This window comes from Oncorhynchus tshawytscha, linkage group LG14, assembly GCF_018296145.1.
Source record: "Oncorhynchus tshawytscha isolate Ot180627B linkage group LG14, Otsh_v2.0, whole genome shotgun sequence".
Taxonomy (NCBI): domain Eukaryota; kingdom Metazoa; phylum Chordata; class Actinopteri; order Salmoniformes; family Salmonidae; genus Oncorhynchus; species Oncorhynchus tshawytscha.
The window spans coordinates 14,171,456-14,184,003 of record NC_056442.1 but is presented as its reverse complement, the minus strand read 5'-3'; the positions used below and the strand labels follow the sequence as shown (position 1 = coordinate 14,184,003).

At 46.1% G+C, this 12,548-nt stretch overlaps 1 protein-coding gene across 1 annotated transcript in view; it reads left to right on the top strand.

Moving 5' to 3' along the window:
- LOC112267738 (partitioning defective 3 homolog B-like) overlaps window positions 1-11,936 on the top strand; it is an 85,813-nt gene extending 73,877 nt beyond the window's left edge. Inside the window, exons 8-9 of the mRNA XM_042296649.1 lie at window positions 1,771-1,847; window positions 8,847-11,936. Coding sequence (XP_042152583.1) covers window positions 1,771-1,847; window positions 8,847-9,180 — 411 coding nt within the window. The 3' untranslated portion in view covers window positions 9,181-11,936. The remainder of the gene's footprint in view (window positions 1-1,770; window positions 1,848-8,846) is intronic.
- The last annotated feature ends 612 nt before the right edge of the window (window positions 11,937-12,548 follow it).

Below are 12,548 nucleotides of genomic sequence, written 5' to 3'. Positions count from 1 at the left end.
GAGGGCAACAACCCAGCAGCAGGACCGCTACCTCCGCCTTTGTGCAAGGAGGAGCACTGCCGGAGCCCTGCAAAATGACCTCCAACAGGCCACAAATGTGCATGTGTCTGCTCAACCGGTCAGAAACAGACTCCATGAGGGTGGTATGAGGGCCCGACATCCACAGGTGGGGGTTGTGCTTACAGCCCAACACCGTACAGGACGTTTGGCATTTGCCAGAGAACACCAAGATTGGCAAATTCGCCACTGGCGCCCTGTGCTCTTCACAGATGAAAGCAGGTTCACACTGAGCACATGTGACAGACGTGACAGAGTCTGGAGACGGCGTGGAGAACGTTCTGCTGCCTGCAGCATCCTCCAGCATGACCGGTTTGGCGGTGGGTCAGTCATGGTGTGGGGTGGCATTTCTTTGGGGGCCGCACAGCCCTCCATGTGTTCACCAGAGGTAGCCTGACTTCCATTAGGTACTGAGATGAGATCCTCAGACCCCTTGTGAGACCATATGCTGGTGCGGTTGGCCCTGGGTTCCTCCTAATGCAAGACAATGCTAGACCTCATGTGGCTGGAGTGTGTCAGCAGTTCCTGGAAGGCATTGATGCTATGGACTGGCCCACCCGTTCCAAAGACCTGAATCCAATTGAGCACATCTGGGACATCATGTCTCGCTCCATCCACCAACGCCAATCCCCTTGCACCACAGACTGTCCAGGAGTTGGTGGATGCTTTAGTCCAGGTCTGGGAGGAGATCCCTCAGGAGACCATCCGCCACCTCATCAGGAGCATGCCCAGGCGTTGTAGGGAGGTCATACAGGCACGTGGAGGCCACACACACTATTGAGCCTCAATTTGACTTGTTTTAAGGACATTACATCAAAGTTGGATCCGCCTGTAGTGTGGTTTTCCACTTTAATTTTGAGTGTGACTCCAAATCCAGACCTCCATGGGTTGATACATTTGATTTCCATTGATAATTTTTGTGTGATTTTGTTGTCAGCACATTCAACTACGTAAAGAAAAGTATTTAATAAGAATATTTCATTCATTCAGATCTAGGATGTGTTATTTTAGTGTTCCCTTTTTTTGAGCAGTGTATATTGTTTCTCTACACGATAAGAATTCATATATATATAAGAATTCATATATATATATATATATATATATATGAATACTTGTAGTGTCATGGGAATAAATACACGGTGAATGTGTTGAGTGGGATGTGGCGGTAGAAAGCTCTTTTCAGGGGATTGCATGTTTTTGTCGTTGGCCAAGCCCACCCTCTAACCATGACTACAAACCCTACCCTGACCTTTTTTTACAAGGAACATGTGTGCACATAAGTTGAAAAATATAGTCGCACACAAACAAAACTAGGATCACAATGGAAAATATTTTAGATATTAAAGCTAGACTCCTTACATTTTCTAACTAAAATAATTCCTGGTCGCACAGCAAAATATTTAGGCGCATATGCGAGTAAAATGGTCGCACTGTAAAGCCCTTCCCTACCACTAAGCCATTCTGAGACTTATTATGTGACGGTGGGGGTAGACAGGCATGTATTTGTAATAACATTATTTGTCCTCTCTCACGTGACTGTAGGCTACAGCTACGTCTAACCATTATTAACCCTTACCCTTATAGCTAACGCTAACCCTAATATGAACCTTAACATTAAGCCGGCTTAGCTAGTGATGGTGGAGAGAGAGAGAGAGACAGACAGACAGATGTGTAGTAATAATATTAACCATTATGTGCCCCTCTCCTCCACAGATGGCCGTGAGAGGACCTGATACCCGCCCGGGACCCTGCTATGAGGACAAGGAGCGACAGTACGCAGCCCACTCCAGGTAGGTTCATTTCAGGAAGTACATTTTAATTACAATTCAATAATCGTAAAGAAGGCATTTGTTATTTTCAGTGACTTCAGTGATTGCTGTTTATTTGAAAAGTTTTTTACATTTCTGAATTTGTATCTCAAGTCACTTCCTGAATTGACTGCCTTCAATTTGAATTGAGCCCAACCTTGGCGTGTGTGTGCATGCACGTCTGTCTGTGTGTCTGTCTGTCTTATCTGTTTTAGGCCACCATCAATACAATACAATACACACACACACACACACACGGCAGTAGAGAGAGTAATCCTCTTTAGAGCTTATAATTAAATCTGGAGTGTTTGCCTTGGGAAAGCCTCCTCATCCTGGGAGTAGCCCTGATCAGCTCCTGGGAGACGAAGAATAGACGGGGGATGGATCCTTTCTCTGCGCCACAAAGGTCCACCTAGATTATGCATGAGCATGATGCGGTTCTGTGCAGCTCTGTTAGCGGAGCACGGCCCAATGCCAAAGTCGCAGGTTCGATTCCGACTGGGACCACCCATACGGAAATGTATGCATGCTCTACTGTCAGTCGCTTTGAATCAAGGGTCTGCTAAATGACATACATTATATTATATAACACTTATTACGTTTCTCTCTCCATCTGACTCAACATCCTCATGTCAGATGGCACTTACACATGTGCACACATGTAGACTTAGTACCTGCTGTACACATACTCACTCACACACTCTTCCCCCGCTACCCCCACCCCCCCCCACCCACCCACACACACACACACACACACACTCTGCTGTGTTAAAGTCCCCCAGCGCTAACCAGGAGTGTGGTGGGCCTGGGAGACAACCAGAGCACACAGTGGAGTGGTGCGGAGAGAGCTGTCATTTCACGGGTTATTGCTCCGGCTGACATGAGGGGCACCAAGGAGAAGGGAGTGGAGACACGCTGACTGAGATGCACTAAAACTGAACAGAGCATCCACTGAAAGGAGCAGTGTTCCTGACTAGGTCTGGACTGTGAGCTAAAGCCTAAGGCTTTCTGCATGTAGGCACTTCCTGAGCTAATGCTAAGTTTATGCTAACACATGTCTCAGACGAGGTAACTTATGGTTACTCACACTCGACCGGCGTCGGATCGCAGGCGGTTAAATGAACTGTCGAGAGAAATGTCCGAGCTGTCGCTTAGCCCTCTCTTCGGATTTTAGTTAGAGGTGTCAACCCCACAAGCCTTTGTTCAAGTCTCTGTGTGAGACGACGGTACACAGAGTGACAGAGCATTCAACCGCTGGTGGGGAGCAGCACGTCTTCAGCACCAGAACAAAGAGGGAGGAAAGTGCCACGCGCTGCCTCCGAATGAGTCATTCCAAATCTTATATGTTTGCTCTCTTGTTTTAGATGTTCACTCGAGGATGAAACGAGCCCTGTACCCCAGAAACACTACATCTCCCCGAAGCGTCAATACCAAGACGGGGGGGACCTAAATTTATTCCAGGAATTTGACAAAACAAAGAGCGAGAGATTGGGCGGGGGGGGTGTATGATTTCTGGGTTTTGGAGGGGAAATAATACAGAAAGAGGGAGAGCGATATGTAGAGAGGAATCGAGAGGGAAGTGAAATAAATGTGTTTTTCAAACCAAGCTGAACTTTGTGCGAGATCCCCCCCCCCCCGGGGCCCAGCTCATTGAGAGTCATTTCCTCACAAATGAGTGTGTCTCTGCTGTGCGGCTGTGTTCCATTAGCATACATTTGGCCTGTCTTTTGTGAGGAAGGAGCCTGCACTTGCTGGGGATGCGGCTGGGGCTGCACGTCTGGAAAGTCTAGTGCCTTAGGGGGGAATGGTGGTACCCCTCTATTCTCCCCATCCCAACCCTGGCTCCTGTAGTGGGGATCAGCTTTTCCCTAGACTGGGGTGTTAGTGCTCGGGGGGAGGCAGAGGAAGGGAGGGAGGGGTAAAACACACACTCATTCTACCCCATATGGAGCACATTAAGGTCATTACTGTTCTGAAGCACTGGGTCATGGGCTCCACGGCTCAGCCCCAGGTTATCCAGTCTGAACGGCCCATGACCCCATAGGTGATTGGATTAGGCCGCTAAGCCGAGGTTGTGTGCGTGAACAGTGGTCGCTGGGCTGATAATTGCGTGATTAATGTGCAGCCGGTGGCCAGTGCTTCAGATGGAGGAATGATATTACCCTCATCAATTGGGGTCTGCAGAAGGTGTCTGTGTGTGTGTGTGTGTGTGTGTGTGTGTGGGGGGGGTCTGGTCTGAATGGCACATTTTAACTCCAGAGCTACTGTAGTAATGTAAATGTCTTCACAAAGTGCAAGGCTATGCTACTCTTGAACACATGAGGACCAGTCTGACCACACATACACTCTGTTTAACCTTCCCTGGTCTCAGCTCAGTAGTTTTGTTCCACGGCACCTATCTCCGACCCACTGATCTGTGGTCTCTTCTCTCCTCCTAATGATCCGTGATTGGAGCTGTGTGTGTTGGTGTGCGTTTTCTCCCTTGTGAGCATGGCTTCGCTCTCCGACAGATGGCCACGTCAGCACGGTATGTTGCTTAAACAGGTGCATGCTGGGTAAATGTTTGATCAGCACATGAGCGTTGGTCTCTCACTAATCTCATCCCTTACTTTTCATTTCAATTCAGATCATTTCAATTCATTGACCTTTTTGTTGGTATGCTAAGTCATTTTAGGTTTCTCAGACCCAAACGCAGACTTTCCGTACCGGCTTCCTCATTCACGATGCTCCTTGCTGTATGTATCAAGCATCTCAGAGTAGGAGTGCTTTATGATCACAATGGAAGAAATGACATGGGTGAACTGATTCTAGACCAGCACTCCTACTGTGGGAAACGTTGAATACGAGTCCTGGTTTGTTCTTCAAATCTCTGTGGAACCTGTTACGAAGTGATTTGACCTTTTTTTGTTTGGCGTCGCCACTTCATTGCTCCTTTTTGTGGCAGTGTGTTGCCGTTTCTGTCCGGAGTAAATGCAGGCACTCTTTTCCCCCGCTAACTCTGTTTTCGATGAAACGGGCCCGTAATGAAATCAGTATTTTGGAAATGAAACTGGTTTAGCCGTTTAGGCTTCCATAAAGGCATCGCGTCAATGGGCTCTGGCTGCCTGGAGAGGTCACGCTCTTTCTGTCTCCCTCTTTCGGTCTCTCCCTCTCCGACAGACACCGAGGCAGACACAAGCATTTATGGAAAATTAAATCATGGATTTATAAATAAAACAAAGGATAAACACACACTTCGAGAGAGACTGAGTGAGTGAGGTCTTTGACCGCTGACCAGTGAAGTCACAAAACAGATGGAAAGATCTAGTCAAGGCTGACACTGTATTTTAGATCTGAACCAGCTGAAGTACCAGTAGTTAAATCTGGAATATTTATTTTGACTTTACAGATGGCCACTTAGTCATTGGCCACCAGGATATCTGATAGTATTGTTGGTGCTATTCAGTCTCATTTATTGCGTGTTACTCCTGTGTAAAGGTCTCAGTGGGATACAGTGCTGCAAAGTGTAATTCATACTGTACTCACTATAGAATAGACAGAGTGATGGAGAACACAGAGACATTTTGTGTGTGGGTGTGTGCATGCATGTCTGTGTGAAAGCCCTCTCCCCAATGTTTATCTAGGTTGGTTTCATTAACACAAATAAACCTCTCTCCATTGCAGCCTAATGGTTTTCCTTTAAAGGGATACTTTGGGATTTTTACAATGAGGCCCGTTATCTACTTCTCCAGTGTCAGATGAACTCGTGGATACCATTTGTATGTCTCTGCGCCCAGTATGAATGAAGTTAGAGGTACTAGCGCAATGAATGGAAATCTATGGGTGTCTAGTTCTGGGGAAGTAGATTAAAGACTGTATTGCCAAAATCCTGAAAGTATCCCTTTAATGTGAAACCAGCCTGGTCTGGCCTGTTTTTAGCACTCTGCCTGCCGTGTGTGTGTCCCTCCGTCTGTCCATTATTTTGGAAAGTCCATAGCACAAACTGAAACACTCGCACGTATACACACACACACACACACACACACACACGTATGCAGATTGTCAGTAAGTGCTATGGACCCTCCAGAGAATGGGTTAGATCCCCTCCAAGCAGGCCCTCGGTGGCCTCCATGGCTGCTATCTACCAGCTGTGTTCCCTCACACCAATGGAGTTTATTGAGGGTCAGGTAAGAACCACAGGGCCTAATTTTCCTTCCGTTTCCTTGGGCAGGTGCAAATAGTCCCCCCTCACTCACCAGGGCCAAATTCCTCCTTGTCGTAAGGTGGAAACTATGCCCAAATGTCATTGCGCACACACAAACGCACAGCGCATACACATAACACACACAACACGCCACATAGAGACACACAGACCACATAAACACACACCACATGCACCTTCTCCCTGTTTTCAGGCCACATCTCAAGGGCTGTTTGCATGGTGTAGCTTGTCCCAAAATGTAAGTAGCACCCTATACCCTACAGGGTGCACTACTTTTGACCAGAGCCTTATGGTCCCTGATCAAAAGTAGTGCGCAATATAGCGAATAGGGTGCTATTTGGGATGCAGCCATAGTGTTGACAGTTGAGAGGTGTGAGTCTGATTTATTACATGACATGTTATTAGTAGCGTTCACTTGGCCCATGTGGATAGGATCACACTTCCCTCTGTCAGGTTGTATTACATGACCAAAAGTATGTGGACACCTGCTCATCGAACGTCTCATTCCAAAATCAGAGTTTGTCTGCCCTTTGCTGCTATAATAGCCTCCACTCTTCTGGGAAGGCTTTCCACTAGATGTTGGAACATTGCTGCTTCCATTCAGCCACAAGAGCATGATGTTGGGCGATTAGGCCTGGCTCCCAGTCGGCGTACCTATTCATTCCAAAGGTCTTTGACGGGGTTGAGGTCAGTGCTCTGTGCAGGCCAGTCAAGTTCTTCCACACTGATCTCGACAAACCATTTTTGTATGGACCTTGCTTTGTGCACTGTTGCCACAAAGCACAGAATCGTCTAGAATGTCATTGCATGCTGTAGCGTTAAGATCTCCCTTCACTGGAACTAAGGGGCTTAGACCGAACCATGGAAAAACAGCCTCAGACCATTATTCCTCCTCCACCAAACTTTACAGTTGCATTCAGGCAGGTAGTGTTCTCCTGGCATCGGACTGCCAGATGGTGAAGCATGATTCATCTCCAGAGAATGCGTTTCTACTGCTCCAGAGTCAAATGGCAGTGAGCTTTACACCACTCCAGCCGACGCTTGGCGTTGCGCACGGTGATCTTAGGCTTGTCTGTGGCTGCTCGGTCATGGAAACCATGAGCTCTTCAGTAAGGCCATTATATTGCCCGTGTTTGTCTATGGAGATTGCATGGCTGTGTGCTGAATTTTATACACCTGTCAGCAACGGGTGTGGTTGAAATAGCTGAATTCACTCATTTGAAGTGGTGTCCACATACTTTTGTGTATATAGTGTGCATTATACCCCTTACACATACTCGCATACACTCACAAACATGCACACACACACATACATATACATACACACACACACATCCATTATACAGACATGCATTTAGATACACCCATTTAGTAACTGAAAGGTTGCAAGTTCAAATCCCCGAGCTGACAAGGTACAAATCTGTCATTCTGCTCCTGAACAGGCAGTTAACCCAGTGTTCCTAGGCTGTCATTGAAAATAAGAATTTGTTCTTAACTGACTTGCCTAGTTAAATAAAGGTACAAATAAAATAAAATAAAAAATGTATGCATGGAGTTTGAAAGCCCTCTTTGCACCCTTCTCTCTGTCTCTAGCTCTCCTAGAGTTAGTGAGAGTAGAGCTCTCACTGTCCACTCACAGTGGACAGTGAGAGAGCTCTGCGTGCTCAGTGTGACAGCTCTGCACCTGTTGACTGTGCGCCATAACATGTTGTGTATGTGCTTCCCTTGGGAGATCTCTGTGGTGTGTGGGGCAGTGGGCTAGGCATGCCAGATATCAACAGCATGTGGTTTATGTAGACTTGACCACCCAAACACGGACAGGTGGTCCCTTATCATTCAGCACCGGGGGCCCTATGATCTCACTAAGGGCCCAGAGAAGCGATAAGCAGGGAGCGAGAGATGGAGAGTGAGAAAGAAGTGGAGAGAGAAATGAAAACCAGATGTTTCATCACTAGTGATTAGCAGCTGGCCAGCGGGGGTTTTGAGGGAGGGGAGAGCACCTGAGCCTTCACCCCAGCTCAAGGCCTCCAAACAGGCTTTCACCTCCACATCCTTCTCCATTTTCCCACTAGCCTAAACATCTTTCCACCAGCTTACACAGGCCAAATATGACCCCGAAATTACCCTTTCACAGCATCACATCTATTAATCTATTCCTTTATCCGTCTCTCCATCCAGAGATTGAGGGATGGCTGAATTGATGAATAGATCGACATTTATTGTCCTCAGAGGATGTAGAGCTGGCGGGTGGGATGTGGTCATGTGTGTAATGCTTATTTGTGTGTGTGTGTGTAAAGCAAAGCAACGCATGTTGTTATCACAAACACATGTATGAAAATGTGCAGGGAATTTACCAGTGCAGTTTCCCCTCTGTCACCTCTATCTGACCTGGGAGAAGGCCTAGTTTTGGGATTTGGTTCTGGTTGTTGGCTGTGTGTGTAACTTAGCCCAGGCAGGGCAGAGCGTGAGCAGGAAAAAATGTGGATGTGGCTGTGAAAGATGATCCACCCTGCCTCTGTGAGTCGCCCTGCGTGTCTCCTTACCCCAGGAGCTTAGTCCCCTAATCACCCCACAGTCACTGGTAGGGAATCAGAGACACCCAGCTGCCTGCAGCCTCCTTACTGCGCTACCCCCCCCCCTGGTCACACACACTCACACACTCAATCAGATATGTGCATTTACACACAAGCTTATGCACACACACAAGTTGACTGGGGGGGAATGGAAAATAAATGTCTACACTCTCTAATATGATTCTGTCCTCTGTGTGTGTGTCGCAGGAGCGCGGATCCGAATGACTACCCCACCCAGTCTAGGACAGCACCCGGTTACTCCGGCCGAGGCAACTACTACCCCCCTAAAGAGGCCCAGCCCCGCCCCTCCAGCCAGCCCCCTGGGCCACTACAGGTGGACCCCAGGTATTACCCATCCTCGCCCCAACGGGCTGACCAGCACCAGGATGTGCCCCCCCCACCAGGCACCCGTGCCCCCCGCTACGAGACAGTGGGCAGGGACGGTTACCGTGATGCCAGCCCTGAGCGCTACGGCGGCGGCTACAGGGACGGCAGGCAGCCAGACCCAGGCCAGAAGAACAGCATGATCGGAGTGGTGTAGGTGCCATAGCTAGAAGGACTCAGACTGGTATTGCAGAATTCTGTTAACTTTCCCCAGATTTTCCGGGAAGATCCCAGTTGGAAGATTCCCTGGTTTCTGCCATATTTCTTCTTGATTCCTGGAATCTTCCAAGCAGGATTTTTGGAAAACCTTGGAATTTTGGAAAGATTACTGATTACTCCAACCCTAAATCAGACCCACTCATTGCTTCTCTACAGCCCCCTGTCTGAAAACATCCTCGCCCCCCTACCTCATTTGGTGTCTGCAAATCTGAAGGAATCAGAGTGGTGTAAATAATACGGCTCCAACTAGACGTCCAATGGGCGTGAGCCATACTGCTTACACCTATCCAGGTCTTTGAGATCTACAAACATCAGCAGTAGGGGAAGGGTTTGCGTCCCAAATGGCACTTTATTCCCTTTCTAGTGCACTTCTTTTGACCAGGTCAAAAGTAGTGCACTATGTAGGGAATAAGGTGCCATTTGGAAGGGGTGGTTTATGGACCAGGCCATCATCAGAACACTCCTCTCAGCTGCTGACATGTTTTAGAAGCAGTAAAGTTCTGTATGTGTACAGTATGTATAGAGACATGTTTAGAAATGTGTGTTTCTTTATGCATGTGTGGGGATGTAAATGATTTATTTTAGATTCACAGGCGTCCAGAATGACTGGAGGTAGACATGATTTACAGATTGGAAAGAGACTTTTAATTGAATACCAGCCAAACTCTTGCAGGGTTGCTGGCTTGCACAAACTTTTTGAAACAAGCTTAAAAACAGGCCCCTCCCCTTCTGGAACAACAGTGAGAGGCCAGGGATGGTGAAGTTAGGGTTTCGACTCAAAAGGCACCCTATTCCCGAGATAACGGAAGACAACTGGACAAGAAGTTGACACTGGACAGGATCCTAAGAAACAAGGTCGGAGGAACAGGAAGTAGGGAACAGGAAATGAAGTCCACATCAAAGCATTTTTGCCCGCCTGCCGTGTCCCTTCCATCCGCCTTTTTAGATGTGGGTGTCTTTTGAAAGTGTTTTGTTTTGGTTGTGGCCTTCCACAAATTCCATTAACAGTTTTTTGCCTATAACAAATTTCTGCTGCCCATAATGTGTGTTGTGTTTATGATTTAAACGGCTGTGTCAAATTTAGGTTATGTTATCATAAAGACACTGTTGAAAAAATGTAAATGTATGCTCTGTGTTGACTAACTATATTTATTCATCACATGGCCTGTGTTCCGAATGGCACCCTATTCCCTATATACTTTTGAGCAGGACCCTAATGGGCTGTGTCCATAGCCTTATGAACCCTGGTCAGAAGTAGTGCACCACATAGGGAACACGGTGCCATTTGGGGCACAAAAACAGTCTCCCAGTGATAAAGGCCTAAGAGAGACACTTAAACATGTTACTCATATGCACCGGGATTATTGTCCTTTCTCGCCATTGATCTCATTTCAAGGCAGTTAACCCACTGTTCCTAGGCCGTCATTGAAAATAAGAATTTGTTCTTAACTGACTTGCCTAGTAAAATAAATTAAATAAATGTCCCTTGTGTGATGGTAAAGAATCACAACGCTGACCATATCATGTCATATTGTACGTTGATGACGATACATTTTAACCTTTGTTTGTAAATGCATGTTTTTATATTATGCCGTGCATGAAATAGACATTGTAAATGATCATATACAATATGCCAAGATGAATTAATTTATTGTTCACCAATTTAGCTGTCTCATTTTACAGGATGATGAAATTGCAAAGTTATGCAAATTGTCCTGATTATGAGTCACCAACATGATGACTCATCTCACCCAAATGATTCATTAAGATTTTCAACCCAGTTTAGCTTTCCCATTTGAGATAAATTAGCCCTCTACGATAACAGAGAGGCCCAGGCTGCTTCCCAAATGGCACCCTATTCCCTACATAGTGCCATACTTTTGACCAGGGCCCATTGGACCAGCTCATAGGGCTCTAGTCAAAGTATTGCACTATTTAGGGAATAGGGTGCCATTTGGGACGTAGACCCAGTCTTACTGCTGATAAAGACTGAATCACCCTCAACAATTAAGACTGAGGAGATCTCTGTGCTGAAGTGATTACCTCCCAATTTGCTCCCACGGAAAAGGAAGATCTGGCTGATTGGTGGAATTAGAGGTTGAAATTAGGATAATTAGAATCTGTTGAGAGCTCATTTTATCAGTTAGTGTTTAATTACCGCTGAGGCCAGTCAGTGTGTTTCAGATTTAATTCCAAATGGCACCCTATTTCCCACATAGTGCATTGCTTTTGACCAGGGCCAGTAGGGCATATTGGGGCCGATTCTAACCTGAGTTAAGCGTGCGTAAATGGAACGTAATTCCCTTTAATGCACTCTCTATGCGCATTCTGACCTTGAACTTAAGCATGAGAATAGCATGCTGTTCACACGTTATTCATTTTGGGTGGAGATCTAAGAAATAAAGGTGTGTTTGAGGTGTGTCTACAGATGTATTCTGACCTTGATGCACGAGGAAACCATGAATAACATATGTATTGTGGCCCATTTTCCTCAGTGAAGTAGGCTATAAATAGCTACGCAGTTATTCAAAAATTGTATTGTGTGCCCTCATAATGTGTGTATGCAATTTGGATTACCAAACTATAGGTTTATGTAGGGCTGAATCGATGTATGCGCTTTAAAATGTTTTAATTATATAAGCTTTTCACCATTTTATTTTACAATTTGTATCATGTTAAATATTAGCCACTATCAGGAGCCACCATCAGTAATACTCACAGACATTTATACACCGAATAAAAATATAAACGCAACATGTAAAGTGTTGGTCCAATGTTTTATGAGCTGAAATAAAAGATCCCAGAAATATTCCATTCTCACAAAAAGCTTAATTCACTCAAATTTTGTGTGCACATTTTTTTCGGCCCTGTTAGTTAGCAATTGTCCTTTGCTAAGATAACCCATCCACTTGACAGGGGTGGCATATCAAGAAGCAGATTAAACAACATGATCATTACACATATGCACCTTGTGTTGGGGACAATAAAAGGCCACTCTAAAATGTGCTAATTTCTCACACAACACAATTCCACAGATGTTTCAAATGGGCGTGCAATTGGCATGCTAACTGCAGGAATGTCCCCCAGAGCTGTTGCCAGATAATTTTATGTTTATTTCTTTACCATAAGCCGCCTCCAACGTCATTTTAGAGAATTTGGAAGTGCGTCCAACCGGCCTCACAACTGCAGAACACATGTATAGCCTTGTGTGGGCAAGTGGTTTGCTGATGTCAATGTTGTGAACAGAGTGCCCCATGGTGGAGGTGGAGTTATGGTATATTGCATTTTATCGATGGCAATTTGAAT